The 17,441-nt window shown below is 38.4% G+C and overlaps 1 protein-coding gene across 2 annotated transcripts in view; it reads right to left on the bottom strand.

Moving 5' to 3' along the window:
* Positions 1-6,297: 6,297 nt before the first annotated feature.
* Positions 6,298-17,441, bottom strand: part of COMMD10 (COMM domain containing 10) — a 239,654-nt gene continuing 228,510 nt past the window's right edge. For both annotated transcript variants that reach the window (XM_006158389.3, XM_027775664.1), the window contains exons 6-7: positions 7,820-7,879; positions 6,298-7,089 (exon numbers count right to left, since the gene is read on the bottom strand). In XM_006158389.3, the coding sequence (XP_006158451.1) occupies positions 7,051-7,089; positions 7,820-7,879 (99 nt within the window). In that variant the 3' untranslated portion in view covers positions 6,298-7,050. The remainder of the gene's footprint in view (positions 7,090-7,819; positions 7,880-17,441) is intronic.

Here is a 17,441-nt window from a genome sequence, read left to right as displayed (position 1 = left end):
CTGCTAACCACAAGATGGCTGCTGTGCCGCATCAACTGATGGTCAACTCTGCTTGCCAGAACCGCCTTCCTGAAACTGTATTCCATGGAGACTCACCTACAGTTGCGGAACTGCACGAGACCCACACTTGATCCAACCTTGAATGGAATCTATTTTCCCTATTGTTAAAAACTTTGGACTCGTGACCCCTCTCCCTCTACTCGCAGGTATCGCATTTTCAATGACCCCTCTGGAGGATAGCTGTCTATAGCAGAGATAGAGTAATTGGGAGAGGGGGAAAGGGCTGAGGGTCAAACATAGGATAAAAAACATATTTATATGTATGAAAGTAGAAATGGAACAGTATTGGTGACGACATGCTTGATTAAGACACTATGTAGTTTATCCTAGATGGGAAACTACACTTGGTGTGTTGTGATGATACTCAGGGAATGAGTGTTAGGCAATATAATTTAATATAAAAAAAGTAATAAGCAGGAGGAAAAAAAAATGCACATTTGATGACTGAAGAGAGTTGTATGGACACAACTGGGGTCTACTTTATAGTATGTTCATTCTACTCCCTGGGGTTTATGCCTAGGATCAGATTTGGATACATGTGTAAGGATATGTCAGCTGTGCTAGCTAGTGGGTATACTTAGACTAATTGAGTTCATTGGTAGAACAATTGAATGGGGGGGGGCGGAAGCCATTGAGGGCAATCATGAATGTCAGGGACAATGGAGGAGGAAGATGGGACATGGCAGAGGGTGGGGATGGGGAACCTAGGATGGCAAAACAAAAGGCAAGGTATGCAGGACACAAAAATTGGGAAATCATTTGCTGAGAACATATATGTTGATGTGCTTGATTGAGCCAATGCACAGTGTATTTTGGATGGAAAATTCATATGTGTGTTGTGATGAGAAAAAATTTATAATAAAAAACAAAGTATAAAAAAAAAAAAAAAAAGGAGAGAGAAGAGGATAAAGACAGCAGTGAACAATAGAGAGGCAGGATGTTAATGAGAAATAGATATGGTTTATTACCTGTTGATGATGACATGTATAGTATTCTCAACTGAACCGGTCTGGAAAGTATTTCATGATGGGTGAAGTCTTTTTAATAAGCAAAATGAGAAATAGTGATTGACTGTTTAAAAAAATTATAATAATAATTATTGGGAAAAGCATGGAAAAGATATTGAATGATAAAGCGGGGAGATTGATATCTCTGTATTGACTGACATGCATGGCATTCCCTTTTGAAAAAGCAATGGAAGTCAATGTAAAGTTATATGTAATCTAGTGTAATAGAAAGAAGATTATGATGATAATAAAATAAAAATAAATAAATAAAAATAAAAAAACAAAAACAAAAACAAAAACAAACAAAAAAAACACTCCTGTTATTTAGATTATTATTCCTAATACAAAGACAAGAAAGTGCGCTTTAGCAAATTAAAGACCTTGCTCAAAATACACATAAGAAATAGAACTAGGCTGTTGCTTTTGCAGTGTCCTGATGCACCAGATATTACATTTTATTTGATGTATAACGGGATCCTTCGAAGGGTTTTAAGCAGCGATATGGTATAATTAATGAAGCTAACATTTTCAAAACCTTAACTCTGTATGAAGACTGGATCTGGAGGGGTGGAGTGGAAGAAGGGTAGTCCATGGCAAAGACTGTGGTGGCCTGGACAGGCTAGTGCCCTGAAGACACATTCGCAATATATTTTGGTGGCAGCAATGACAAGACTTGGTGAGAGAACGGCTCCCCCGCGTCCTCAGTGGTAGTGTGTCCCACCACCCCTTTGTTCGCATGCTGATCTTTTGGTTCCTGAAAGGTGCTAGGTCTTTTCTGATCTCTAAGATGTTGCTCAGTTCAGTCTTTGTCTGGAATGCTGTTTGCTCTATTCTTTCACTGTCTGTTTCTCTTTCATTCTACAGGACTCAGCTCAAATCTTATTCTTGAGAATCTTTCTTTGATGCCATAATCTAAGTTTGGTTTTATCTTTTTTAAAAATTGCCAGAGTTCATGCACTCAGCAGGGAGAGAAAGAAGAGGGAGAAAGAACCTTCCAGTGAGCATGCCTGCACCACAATCCCTTCTCCTCCATTTGTCCATCCACTGGGGTTGGGACCCTCACGCACCCATGACCAGCATTTCTGAAGTGGTGAGGGCCGAGATTTAAACTGCAACTAGCCAGTTCCCCTAACCACTGTGCTGCAGGGCGGGCTCACCATCGTCCCGTCTTTGATTTGCTAATACAGTCCGGTTACGTTCTGTCCTGTCCTTGTCTATTCCATAGTTATTTGCATACTTTTACCACATGTGTTACAATTCTCGAAGCCAGGAACTAAGTTTATTTTGTGCATCACTGTTACCATGGTGCCTAGCATGCATGGCCCCTGGAGCCGCAGGCACTCGGTGAGTATTTATTGAGGAAGGTCGGGAAATGTCTGACTTCCAAACCCTCATATGTAATGCTGTGCTGATTTTCACGTGTTGACTTTTGAAGAGATTTCCTTTTCTATCCTTCTGGAGTTATCAACATCCCAACAACATCTAACTGATAAGTCATGTTTCCATCTCCGACCTCTCTTCAGCCACTCATCACACCTTGAACCTGGGTTAAAAGAACACTCAGGGTGACACGTGCAGGAAAGGGCCGGTGAAGGTAGTGTGAGAGGGGAATTCTCATTCCCTGTTGGTGGGAGCACACATTAATATGACTCTTTTGGGTAAATGAGTAAGCGCTCCTCATCAAAGGTCTTAAAATAAATGTAAATAAAACTTTAAAATATAGAAGACACAGAAAGGTGTGTGCATTTGGATTATATAAGCTGTCTGAAAAGATAGAAACCAAAATGTTCATGGTAAGTCGGTACTTCCAGGGAGAGATGCCAAAACAGAGCAACTTTCTGCCTTTATATTTTTGCAATGTGCAGCTCTCATTTTTATACTAAAGGTCCCATGGAAGGAGAACCATAGATCTTTCTACTTTTGACCATACTAATCCCACTTACGCTTTACTAATAGATGACGTGAGTTGTGGTCTAGGGTTTATATGTAATGATGTTTATCAGTGAATTCTTAATATTCAAAATTTAGAAATAATCTAAATATCCAACAATAGAGGAACAACTAAAAAGATATCGCTATTCAAATGATGAAGTATTTAATATACATTACAATTATGTTTTGGACAATAATTAAGGATGTGAAAAATATATATAGAATAAAACAAAGCATGGGCCAGCAGGTGGCGTAGAGGTCGAGGCACTGGACCCCAGGTGGCTGACTCCGTGGTTCCAGCCTCAGAACTGTAGCCTGGAAAACACACCAGGCGCATGTGTGGGCAGGTCTAAAATCTCAACAGCAGAATGGAGGAGAAGGGACGGTGGCACGGCAGTCCCCACTGGGGGACAGTTTCTCGCTTTCCCTTCCCTGTCTCTCTCCTGCGAGCACACGCCCTATGGCAAAAATCTAAAGAATAAAACAACACAATAACAATAAAACAACAGCACAAAACTAATTGGATCATCTCAATTTGTTAGGAAAAGATGAGAAACAGAAATACATAGGTAAGGAAAAAAGCCAACTGCACGGTTCAAATGCTGGACCTGACAGCTTGGGAAAACAAAACAAAACAAAACAGATGCCAGGTACGCATGCCCAAATCCCAAGAGGAGCATGGAGGAGAAGGGACTGCCGCATGGTCACCCCACTGGGGGCTGCTTTCTCCCTCCCCAGCAAATGCACGTGTCCTGTAGCAAATGAGAGACAGAAAGAAAGAGAAAGAAAAGAAGAACAAAAAAGTTGAGACCAGCTCCCTAGCATAGTGGTTAAGTTCTCTGCAGAGAGAGCAGGTCCCCCTGGCCACCCACAGTTTATATCCCAGCCCTGGTGGCTTGAAAAACTCACTGGGGGATCGGCAGATGGCATAATGGCTACGTCACTGGACTCCCACGTTGCTGACCATGGTCAAGTCCGTAGTCAGCGGCTTAAACCATACACTCTGGGCGCATGTGTATGCGTGCCCAAAATCCTGAGAGGAGAACGGATCACCACCCCCCCCCGGGGGGGTGACTTCTCGCTTTCTGCCTCTCTGTCTCTCCTGGGAGCTCACGTGCCCTACAGCAAAAACCTCTCTACAAAACAAACAAAAAGCAACTCACTGGGCACATGCACGCATGCCTAGGATCCTAACAGGAAAAAGTGGAGGAAAAGAGAGACTGTGGAGCGACCAGACCCCGCTGATGAGCACTCTCTGTCTTTCTCTCTGGTACACGTGCCCTCAGGCAGGAAGAGAAGGGAGAGTAAGGAAGGGGAGATCTGTCATAAAATCTACCAAAACGTCAGTAATGACCATTTATGAATAATGGAGCTGTTCAGATCAGTTCTTTATGATATTCTGGTATTTCCTAATGTAAAAATCGTATATCATTTTATTGTCAAAGAAGAATTGCAAATGTTATTATTATTTTTTTTTTGGAGAGGTTTTTGCTATAGGGCCCGTGCGCTTGCCAGAAAGACAGAGAGAGACAGAGAGATAGAAAGCGAGAAATCACCCCCCCCCCCCGGGGGGATGGCCATGCTGCAACCCCTTCTCCTCTTGGGATCTTGGGCATGCGCCACACACATGCGCCTGGCGTGAGTTTAAGCCACCGGATCCAGGACTCGAACCACAGTCGATTTCATGGGAGTTCAGCGACACGGCCATTACGCCAACTGCTGGTCCCTGCAAATGTTATTTGTAGTAGGCATAAAGATTTTAACAAGTAATTCTACTTCTATTCAATCTTTATGTAAAGCACTCATAGAAGACATATTTACTGACTAAGATACTAGGTTCTAGTCCCCACAAATTCCCCTACTAATCTTATTTTTATGAAAAAGTACCATGCATTTAATACTCTTTGGAAACCTCATTTTCTTTGACTTGTGTATTATAATAATAGCAATGACTTACAGAATAAAATTACCTTTAATTAAACGTATTTAAGGCAAATGTAAATTCCTAGTTGGAGTCAGACCTTTTATTATACTTGCCCTTTCTTTAGTTCTTTGAGTCAGCCTTGCTGAAGTAGACTAATGGAGGGGGTACTATTTACTGTGTTTTTGTACAGTTTCAAATACTCTGTATAAAACCAGCTCTTTCAAGGAGCATAAAGATTCTTTTAGAAAATTTAATTTCTAACCATCAATTTTAATTTAGACACCTACACTGAGAATTCAGTTTGGCCATTAAACCAATGAAAATTCTGCATCTATATGGTCACTGTCAGAAAGGCCTAACTAACTCAACTCGGGAGGATGTATATTGGTGTACGTGGGAGGTCTGAAGGAATGTTTACCACAATGTTTATAGTACCCCTGGGACTAAAGCTGGTGGCTACCCCTGGGAATTGGCAAAACAGACATAAAAATGTAAGGGAGACCCCATAAACCACACGTGGGCAAGTCCCATTATATTATAGACATGCTTTATAGATATTCTATCAATGGAACTTTGAGTCTAGAACTTTTAAAATCAATCAGCTATCAATGATAATAATATACACTTTCTGGAATAATCCAAACTCTTAATTCTCCCAAGTAACACACAAATAAATGTATAAACAAGTGTGGACAGAAATTCTACATACTGAACATTTACTTGAGAGACACTTCACACTGTGCTACTCCAATACCTCATATGATAAATGTGCTTCAGAGTCAATGGCTTCGTTTAATTTGTTTCTGAAATCAAATTCCTTCATGTGAAAGACGTCATGTTTTAATGACATGTGTGTGAGTGCCCAAGATTCAGAGAGGAGAATGGAGGAGAAGGGGTTGTGGCGTGGCCATCCCCCCAGGGGGGTGATTTCTTGCTTTCTGTCTCTCTGTCTCTTCAGTGAGCACACATGCCCTATGGCAAAAATCTCTTTCTAAAATATATGTGTGTGTGTGTATATATATATTTATATTTATATTTATATTTGCTATAGGGTATGTATGCTCACCAGAGAGAGAGGCAGAGAGAACTAAGAAATCACTCCCCAGGGGAGATGGCCATGCCATAATCCCTTCTCCTCCATTCTCCTCTTGGGATCTTGGGCACGTATCCACACGTGCCTGGTGCGTTTCTCCAGCCATCAGGTTCGGGACTTGAACAGCTCAGTAGGTCATGTATAGTCTAGCCTCCCTGACCACCATGCCACTGAATGGCCCTCAATTGACATTTTATAGGTAATCATACTCACATTTACATACACTTATAGCATAAAATATACTATAAAATACATATAATAAAAATGTTGTACACTTCAAATAATTCTAAGACAAATTTTTATTGGTGGAAAAGAATGAATACATTTACAGAAAGAGAAAGTAAAAGGTAACAAATTGGAAATTTCAAGGATGCCCATTTAGCACTCGTTGCAGCGATTTTACTCATTATCTGAATCTGTCCCCCACACTACGAAGTGTGTAATTACTAATCTGCAGTAAAGAAAAACACATAAAAACCTAGAGTAATATTAAATCATTAAGCTCAGAGAAAAAATGTAAGTGGACTTCTCTGTCAGACCGCAATGAACTGCTAAAGTACTACCAGCTCTATTTCAAATTGCCTTCCCATTATTTCCACAGCAAAACATGCTCATCATAGTCAAGGAAAATATCACAATATATCTGACTGTATGTGGCTTATTTTCTTAATTTTTTCAATATACCTACCGAAGCGCTGTATTCTGCTAGGGGACACATTCCTGTACTCTCCTTGATACACAAAGTTGTCAGCAAGCATTAAACAATGAACAGGTCAAACGAGAAAGCAGTATGGCGCTACAGACATGGTAATCACTGTTGCTTCCTTTCAAACAGAAGGAACTGCTGAGAGCGTATTAGAATCTCAGTACTCTTACGAGGATCTCCCTTGGCTGTTACTTGTCTAAGAAGTGATAACCATATAATTTACAGAAAGCAAGCCACTGAAATCTTCGGAAACATAACCTGGCAATCTATCTTCAATGCGGAATGATGAGGTGGCAGGGGTGAGATGGAAAACCAGTCTTCGGCGACATCATGTAAGGGAATCCAGCTGTGCTTGTATGGTCTCTAGCTGTAGGGAGACGGAAAAAAGACAGTTGGTGAAAGAAAAGAAATTCATAGCAAGTGTTTAGAAATGTGAAAGCATAAGAGGGAAGCATGGCATTGGTAACTAGGCATATTAAATCCACAGAGATAAAAATACCAGTGAGAATATTTTTCTTTTCATGTGAAGATAAGAGAATTCATACTTGCAATCTAAGTTTTCAAATTTGTAAAAAAGGAAGATTTCTAAATACTATAGTTTTAAATATACCCACCCAGTTGTTTCACTTTAAATTACCATTTGGTAAGACTTTAAAGATAGGGGCGTGGGGCGCAGGGGGAGTGTTTTTTTCTGAATTGTAAAATCAGAATTTGGAAGAAAACAATATATATCCCAAAATCTCTAAAAGCTTCACACTTTCCTTTCCATGTTCCTCCTGACTCTTGGCCCAGTGGTTAAACTCTAACATCTACATTAAAAGTGACAGTGTGGCAATGATCACAGACTTCATTACTTAATGTTTTACGTTAAAGCAATAATTCTGTGCTTATTTGAAACCATTTCCATTTCTTCCTGATTTAGTGTCTCAGATTATCTTAATTTCAGGTAAGCATCCTACTGTGAAAAGTAAGGTGTTCAAAGCGGAAATTTAAAAAATTTAGCTCTATAATAGTGCATTTAAAAATAGGAATTCATAAAATGAAGAAAACATTATGAGAAAACCTACAAGTCAGAAAATTATTTTAAAAATACAGACCTTGTTATAGAAATCAAACAACTCCTTGTGACTAAATTCCACAAGAACCTTCTCCAGGCTCTGTAAAGAAGAAAAACAAAGAAAAAGGAATTTAGCTGCATACAATTAACATTGCATTTTTCTCTCCACCTAGCTTCAGAATTTGCCATAATATTATTCTCTGAGTGATTTTAAAAAGTACCTGATCTGCGTGAACCCGTGATTCCCAGAACTCACGAATGCACTTAATAACGCTCCACTTTACCAAAAGGTTTCAACTCTACAGGGACATCTGTTCTTTAAGTTGACTCCATTGAGGTTAATAAAATATATGCCAGCCAGAGAACAATTTCATTACCCATCTTTTTCAAGACAGAGATAATACATGAGATTATATTTCATCTTTCTCAGCAGTCCATTTAAACTCCAGCAAATACCATTACACAAAGACATCGGAGGCAGCATATCTGAGTGAACTCACCCAGCCGCTAATGCTTCACATCAGCACAGCCACTGCCTCCAAGCACTCATCTCACAGTGATGATCTTAGCATGCTGAGACTGTTACCTTCAACGGACTCAGCAAAAGCTCACAATTACCACCGCAGTTCAAAGCCAGGCCTTAAATGCGCCTTCCTTTCACCTCACACACCTTAGGAAAACCTTTGTTGTGGCTGCAGATACTATATGTACCATGCATGCACGTATGATGGTACAGTAAGCTCAACCCAACCCAACTCCGTCCAACCTGCTTTGGCTGATGCTGTAAACTGAGGAAACAATCCCCGGTAGTTGCTAAAGATTGCTCACACAGCTTGTTTTATTCAAGATCCCTTTGGGGAAGTAAAAGTTAATGAGGAGAAAATGACCAGAAGGGGTGATCTGTTCTCAGGAAACTTCCTGCTATGCATCCATGACTTAAAACAAGTACCATAAACTACAGAACTGGAAAATTGCCGCAAACCGGCACTGATTTATGCACTGTCTGTGCTCGTTTTCTGTGTCCCCACTTTCTACGTTCATTTTTTGTCTGTAGTTTTATTGATTTCCATTTCTATTTACAAAGCCAACATGTTCAAGTCAAGTTATCTCCAGTCAACTCCAGAAGAGTCAATGGAGCCATCTTCATAAATGGCGTCTCTTTCCTCATGATGCCTAAGCACAAAGAATCAATTTTCACATGTCTTCATTTTCTTTTATATGCCCATCTAAGTTCTTAAGTCTAAAAATGAATGAAGAAGCATACTTGCATTAAGTATCATCCTTTAAAAATTAAATAAAATTATGAAGTTTTAAAATTACATTAGAAAAATTAATTGGTTAACTGGCATAAATAGCCTAACTACTAAAAGTTTAATCAGCATCATTTAACAGTTATGTTCGCCCAGCAGTTAAAGGGGATGATAGGCCCATGTTTACTCCTCAAGTTTTGGAAGAAGCAGGGAAAACTCATTATTCTCACCACTGTGCCAAAAGTTAGGAGGGAATGAAAGGTTATTCAGTATGTGAACGACTGATGTACCCCCAGTAGTATAGTGAAACCAGGTTCTTATTTCTTACATTATTGTTTTGCTTGGTTTCAAGGTGATGTTTCCTAAAATGTTAACTGAGGAAAGGGAAGGAAGTTCTTAAAATAACAGTACGTATGGTGACATCAGCAAGATGACAGCCTAGGAAGCTACAGGTCCTCCTTTTCCTACAAAGATGCTAACTCAACAATATATGAACCGTAATACTTCTGTGAGAACTTTAGAGACAGGTGACCAGGTATAGCGCACAAGTCATTAAAACAAAAAAGAAATTCCAGCAGAAAGGCAGGAAAATTTGTACACATGATTGATCCTATAATTACGTAGCATAAAGGAACAACCAGGAAGAAATGTCCATCGCCCTACCCCATACCAGGGAATCCTCCCTCATAAGAGAAACGAAAGAATGGGCCACGCACCCCGTGGTCTAGCTTGTCTGGGGCTGCCTAAGTAAGTGGTTTCTGTCTTCCTGATCAGCAACAGTGTTTTGAAGGCACTGACAACGTTAAGTAAGCAGCAGAGTAGAGCTGCAGTTCTGTAGACAGATGCCATGGGAAACAGCATATTTGGAAGGGTTTGAGAGGTCCTGGAATCCATAGCTGGGCAAATTGGGGAAAGTCTTCCCCTGTACAAAGCCAATATGCAAAGCCCGAGACAGGTGATCGTTTATTAAAATCCCAAATCTTAGCAATAACACAACACAAAATTATAAGACATACAAAGAAACAGAAAAACATGGCTTAATCAAAGAAAAAAAATGGTAACACTCAGAAATGAAGATCCGTGAGCTACAAAGAATTTAAACTGTCAAAAAGATGCTTGGTGAGTTAAAAGAGAACACAAGTAGACAATTACATGAAATCAGTTAAATGATACATAAATAAAACGAGGCTATTAACAGAGAGACAGAGAAATGATAAAGAAGAACCAAACAAAAATTCTAGAGCTGAAAAATACAATAAGTGAACTGAAAAATTTATTAGAGGGGCCCAACAACAGTCTTAGGCAGAATGAAGTCTTATGTGAACTTGAAGAAAAGTACTTTGAATCACTGAATCAGAGGAAAAAAAGAAAAACAAACAAAGAGAGACTAAGGGGCTTATGAAACATTAATAAGCAAGAAGAGAGAGAAAAAGGTAGAGAGCGTATCTGCAGAGATAATGACTTAAAACTTCTCTAACATGTGAAATAAAATGGACATACAGATTCAAGGAACTTCAAGAACGTCAACTAGAACAAGTCCAAGACAATCACAGCGGGACACATTATAATCCAACTGTCTAAAGTCAAAGATTCTTAAAGGGAGCAGAAAAAGGGATTCATCACAGATGATGAAGCTTCCTTTAACGAGCTTCTCAGAAGAAACTGAAGGCCAGAAGTGAGTGGGATGTCACATTCAAAGTGCTTAAACAAAAACAAAGATAAAAAACGTGGAAAACAAAAAAATGAGTAAGGAAACAAAATGATCAATCAAGAAAAATACATCTGGCAAAACTGTCCTGCAATAATGACAGAGAAATTAAGACTTTCTCAGAAAAACGAAAGCTATTGGGGCTCAATACTACTAGATATGCTATATAAAAAAATGCCAAACAGGAGTTCTTTAAGTTGAAAAGAGACAGTAGGCAGCAATAAAAAACTGTGAAAAAAAGTGTTCTCTGGTTAAGGTAAACACATGGACAACTATTGTAATTAATATGTACAACTGCCAATTTAGAATATGGAATTTAAATGAGAAAAACAAAACCCCCAAAAATCTATGTTAGCTAGCATATAATATATAAAAAATACAATCTATAATAGCAATAACAAAGTGAGTTAAGTTGTAAGGATGAATTTTTGTTTGTGACTTAAGTTAACACTTTAAAATAAAGTGCTGGGAACCAGCAGTTAGCGTAATGGCTATGTCGCTGGACTCCCACGTAGTCGACCGCGGTTCGAGTCCCAGACCCGGTGGCTTAAAACTCATGCCGGGCGCGTGTGCATGCGTGCCCAAGATCCCGAGAGGAGAATGGAGGAGAAGGGTGTGACCATCCCCCCTGGGGGGTGATTTCTCGCTTTCTGTCTCTATGTCTCTCTCTGTCTGTCTGGCGAGTGCACGCGCCCTACAGTGAAAATCTCTCCAAAAATAAAAACATAAAGTGCTATAACTGAGATAACTTATATAATAGCAATTGTAACCACAAAGAAAAATCTATAGAATATACAAAAAGGATATAAAAAGACAATCACTAAAAATAATTGAAACACAAAGGAAGGCAGAGAAAGAAAGAAAAAAAGGACAAAAAAAGCTATAAGATATAGAAAAAGCAATTAACAAAAATGTAAATAGATTAAACTTTACAATCTAAAGGCACAAACTGATTGGTTTAATGGCTAAAAAACCAGGATCCAAATATATACTGTCTACAACAGACTCATTTTAGATCTAAGGACACATTTAGGTGAATAATTAAAGGACAGAAAAGGTATTCCATGTAAATGCAAATCAAGAGAGCAGGAATTGCTACATCAAAATCAGAGAAAAGAGACTTTAAACCAGAGACTTACTAGAGTCAAAGAAGAATATTATATAATGATAAAACAGGTCAATTCACCAAGAAAATATAATAATTACAAGTATATATGCACCAAACCTCAGAGTTTATATGCACCAAAATATGTAGCAAACTTTGCCAGGATTGAAGGGAGAAAGAGACAATTATAGTAGGCGACTGAACTCCACTTTCAGTAACCGACAATCATACAGAAAATCAACAATATATTGTGTTGTCAGAAAAGTCATAGAAAAATACATCATGACTTTTCCAGTAGCCCAACAGATGAGTTGAACAACACAATAAGCCAACTATTAATAACTTGACAGACATATAAAGAACACTCCACCTAACAACAGAATATATAGTCTTCTCATGCTCACAAAGAACATCCTCCAGAATTTTAGGCAGTGAAACAAATCTTAAATTCAAGAAGACAGAAGTTATACCAAATACCTTTTCTGATCACAGTGGAATAAAACTAGAAATTAATAGTACAAGGAAAATTCTAAAATCTGCAAGTATGTGGAAATCAAATATATTCTTAAACAATCAACGGGTCAAGGAAATCACTCTAAAAAAAATTAGAAAATACCTTGAGGCTGAAAATGTAAACACAGAATACCAAATATTTTGGGACTTAGCAAAATTAGGGCTAAGAGGTAAATTTATAACTACAAATGCGTACATTAAAAAAGAAGGATCTTCTTTAACAGCTAAACTTTACACCTCAAGAAACCAGAAGAACAAGCCAAGTCTAAAGTTAGCAGAAGGAAGGAAATAATAAAGATTAGAGAAAAATTAATGAAATAGAGACAGAAAAACAATAAAAAAATCAAAGAAATTAATCTCTTAAGTGCTGGGTTTTTGAAAAGATCAGCAAAATTGACACTTAACTAGATTAACTAAGGAAAAGGGAAAAAAAAGAAAAGAGGACTCAAATAATTAACACCAGAAATGAAATGGCATTGTAACTGATGTTATAGAAACATTGTAAGAGAATATTAAGACCAACAGGGCTATCCACAGTTGTACAGTGGTAGTGGAATGCACCATGATGCTAGAGATACCAGAGAAGGTTCCAAGTTCGTGTTCCCAGGTTTGTCTGTACACACTGAGCGTGCATGCATGCCTGTGATCGTGGCTTGATGCGGCTGCAGGTAGACTGTGGTGTTGGAATCCTGTTAGTGGTGATCCTCTTTCCCCTCCCCTTTCTCAAAATAAATAAAAAAAATAAACTTAAAAAAACCCTGAATAACCTAGAAGAAATGTATAAATTCTTAAGATACTTATAATCTACCAAGACTGGATCATGAAGAAACAGCAAAATAGAACAGACAGACAATGAGTAGGAAGGCTGATAAGTAACCAAAAATCTCCCAACAAAGAAAACTCCAGGACCAGAACTAGATTTTTTTCAGGGAAATGTTTCCTCTAATGATGTCTATAAATAGTAGTCCCATTTATTTCTATTAGGCATGTGTGCTCACCAGAAAGACAGAGAGAGACAGAGAGACAGAAAGCAAGAACTCATCCCCCAGGGGGGATGGCCACACTGCAATCTCTTCTCTATTCTCCTCTTGGGATCCTGGACACTCACGCACATACGCTAGGTGTGCGTTTAAGCCACCAGGTTTGGGACTTGAACTGCTGTCGGCTACATGGGAGTCCAGCGACATAGTCATTACGCCAACTGCTGGCCCCCAAAACCAAAAAATTAAACATTTAAACAAAAGCTAACACCAATATTCCTAAAACTCTTCCAAAAACTGAACAGGGAATACTTGCAAGTGCATCATGAAGCCAGTATTATCCTAATACGCAGGCTAGACAAGAATACCACAAAAAAAAAAAAACCAATATCCCTAGTAAGAATTGATGCAAAAATTCTCAAAAAAAAGAAAAAATACCAGCAACCTAACAGCACATTAAAAGGATTTTATAACAAGGCCAAGTGGTATTTATTCCTGGAATGAAAGGAATATACCAGTGTAATACATCACATTAAAAGAATAAAGGATTAAAACAAACAAAAAACAAGTGATCAATTCAATTGATGGAGAAAAACACTTGATAAAATTGTACATCCTTTCATTATAAAAATATCCAAAAAAAATTAGGGATAAAGAGAAAAATACCTAAAATAATAAAGGCTGAATATAAAAGCCCACAGCTGACATGCTAAATGGTGAGACTGAAATCTTTTCTTCAAAGATAAGGAAGAAGGCAAGAATGCTCACTCTTGCCACTTCTGTTCAACACAGTATTAGAAGACCTAGCCAGAGCAAATTAGAGAGGAAGAAAATGATCTGTTCATAGATAAATTGATCTCATATGTATAAACCCTAGAAGATTCTACAAAAAGAAAAATAAACCTGATAGAATTAATAACTTCATCAAAGTTATCTGGCATGATACAAAGCTAATTGTGTTTCTATATAGTAACAACAAATAATCTGGAAAAGAAATGAAGAAAAAAATTTCATTTATAATAGCATCAAAAAAGAAAGACATAGATTTATATACTGAAAACTACAAAACATCACTGAAAAAAATTAAATAAGATACAAATAAGTGGAAAGACATCACATGTTCATGGATTGGATGACTACATTATTAAGATGTCTATAGTACCCAAAGTGATCTACAGATTTAGGACATTTGCTATCAAAATCCCAATGGCATCTTTTGCAGAAATAGAAAAATTTATCCTAAAACTTACATGTAATCTCCAGGGACTCTGAGTAACCAAAAAAATGCTGACGACAAAGTACAAAACAGAATGATCTGGGGCCAGCTGGTGGTGTGGTGATCAAGACACTGGGCTCCCCACATGGCTGACTGTAGTTCAAGTCCCGGACCTGATGCCTTGCTTTCTTAATTTCCTCCTCTCTCTCTATCTCTAATGAGTACACATGCCCTATAGCATATTAAATAATACTAATAAATAAAATTCAATAAATAATTCTTAAAAATAAAAAAGAACAACTCGCATTTCCTGGTTTCACAACAGATTACAAAGCTACACTAACCAGAACAGTATGGCACTGGAATAAAGACAAATAGACCAATGGAACAGAATACAGAACCCATAAATAATCCTCTGTACATGGTCAAATAATTATGAACAAGGATTTCTTTTGACGTTGTCACATTGGCGGCTTTCTCTCTCTCTCTCTCTGTCCCTCTCTGGTCAAATATAAATAAATTGAATAAAGTTAAATGAAATAATTCTTAAAAAATAAAAATTTTCCCAGACAAATTAAAGCTGAGGGAATTTATCACTCTCAGACCAGTACTGCAAGAAATGTTAAAGGGAATTGATCAAGTTGAAAGGAAAGGGTGGTAATGGACATCACACTGTAACCTGTAAGTATATACAATTATTAAATGTCAATCGAAAAAATTTTTAAATAAAAAATGGATTAAAGACTCAAACCTAATGCCCCAAATTGTAAAACTCCCAAGGGAAAACATAGCAGATATATGATATGTGGCCTCCATTTTTACTCTTGATCCAAGGGTAAAGTTGTAACATTCAACTTTGCTATGAATGATTTCTTAGATATGACGCTAAATGCACAGGCAACAAAGGCAAAAACGGGCAAATGGGACTGCATCAAACTTAAAAGCCTTTATGCATCAAAGGGCACAATCAATAGAATGAATGGAGAAAATACTCGCAAATCACACATCTGATAATGGGTTAATGTCTAGAACAACTACAATTCAACAAGAAAATAAGCTGATTAAAAAATGGGTAGAAGACAAAGATGATATACGAATAGCCAACAAGAAAATGAGAAGGATGCTCAGCATCTAGAATTACCAGGGAAGTGCAAATCAAAACCACAGCGCTCTATCACCTCACAGCCACTGAAATGGATACTACCAAAAAGAAAAAAAAATATATAAAGAAAGGGGAAAAAAAGAGGGCAGCAAAAAGTGTTGGCAAAACTAAAAGCTATGAGAATTTGGAACCCTTGAGTACTGTTGGTGGGATTGTAAAATTATGCAATATTTAGGAGAATCAATATAAAGAGCCCTCAAAAATTAAAAATTGTGAGGAGCCTGTTGGAGGTCATTTCCTTTTTCTCTCTCTCTCTCAGAAAAAATTTTAAAAAATAAAAATAAAAAACCCAAATAATACATGATTCCAAGTTGTATGAGGTCTCTGACATATAACACTCCCTCCTTATTTGCGATTTCACTTTCCTTGGTTTCTGTTACCCATGGTCAACATAGTCCGAAAATAGGTGCGTACAGTACAATAAAATATTTTGCGAGAAAAAGAGAGACCACATTAACATTTTTCAGTACAGTATGGTTATAATTATTCTGTTTTGTTATTTATTGTTAATCTCTGGTATGCTTAATTTACAAATTAAACTTTATCATAAGTATGTATATATAGGAAACAATAGTACATTTGTTTGGCACTGTCTGTGGTTTCAGGCATCCACTGAGGTCTTGCAGCGCATCCCCCACAGATAAGAGGCAATTACTACTGTCAAACTCATGAACAGAGAAAGTAGGCTGGCCGTAACTCAGGGCTGGGTGGGGAGGGGGTTTAATGGATGCAGCGTTCCAAATGTGCACGCTGCAGAAGGTCTGGACACCTGCCTCACTACAACGTCACTACACCTCACACTACCGCATTGCACACTTGAAACGATGAAGACGGTAAATCTTATGTTCTATGTTTTCTAACCACAATAAAAAAATGGTAGTCAATATATTTGTGTGTGTGTGTGTGTGTACATATACAAGTATATACATATAAAATTTTTGTTCTTGCTTTACTGAAAGACTTAGCCCCAAGAAGAAGAAATGCTCATCTGTGAGACAACATACTCGAAGCAGCCACCTAGCCTGGCATCACCTGTGTCTGAATGACTGCACTGTTACTTCCCAGTCAGCCCACAGTGACTTTGAGAGACCGTGGAGATACGGGGTGCTTCACGTCAGCATGTTTTTGTGTCTCCGTGTAAACTGTGTGTAACTCAGGACGTGATGATCTCTGGGTTCCCGGGGGAGCCCAGGCCAGTCGTGGGAGTGGATAAGATAAAGCTCAGATGTGTGGGATACAAAGGAAAGGCTGACTGGCCAGGGGTTAATGCCCCACACTGTTATCTTCCTACAAGGGATCCCAGACTCCAAGAACTGAAATCTAAACCTGGCTTTCCAGGACACACGAAGATATTTTGCAGCTTTACCTATAACTTTACATTTAGACGTACGGGGAATCAGCAGATAGTGTATGGTTACATCACTGGACTCCCATGTAGTTGACTCTGCTTTGCGTACTGGACCCGGCAGCTTAGAACTCATGCCCTGTGCGTGTACATGCATGCCCAGTATCCGGAGTGGAGAATGGAGGAGAAGTGATTGTTGCATGGCCATACTCCCTGGGAGTGATTTCTTGCTTTCTGTCTCTCTGTCTCTCCAGTGAGGGCATGGGCTCTATACCTATGTGGCCTCCATTCTCTCTTGCTCCAGAACTGCAAATGCCGTAAGTGGGACTGGTCGAAAGCCTTCCTGGGACCTCTGCATTTATAGAGGGAAACCTATTTTAGAG

The sequence above is a fragment of the Tupaia chinensis genome, unplaced genomic scaffold (assembly GCF_000334495.1).
Source record: "Tupaia chinensis unplaced genomic scaffold, TupChi_1.0 Scaffold000591_1, whole genome shotgun sequence".
Lineage (NCBI taxonomy): Eukaryota > Metazoa > Chordata > Mammalia > Scandentia > Tupaiidae > Tupaia > Tupaia belangeri.
This window is presented reverse-complemented; position numbering and strand designations above follow the sequence as displayed.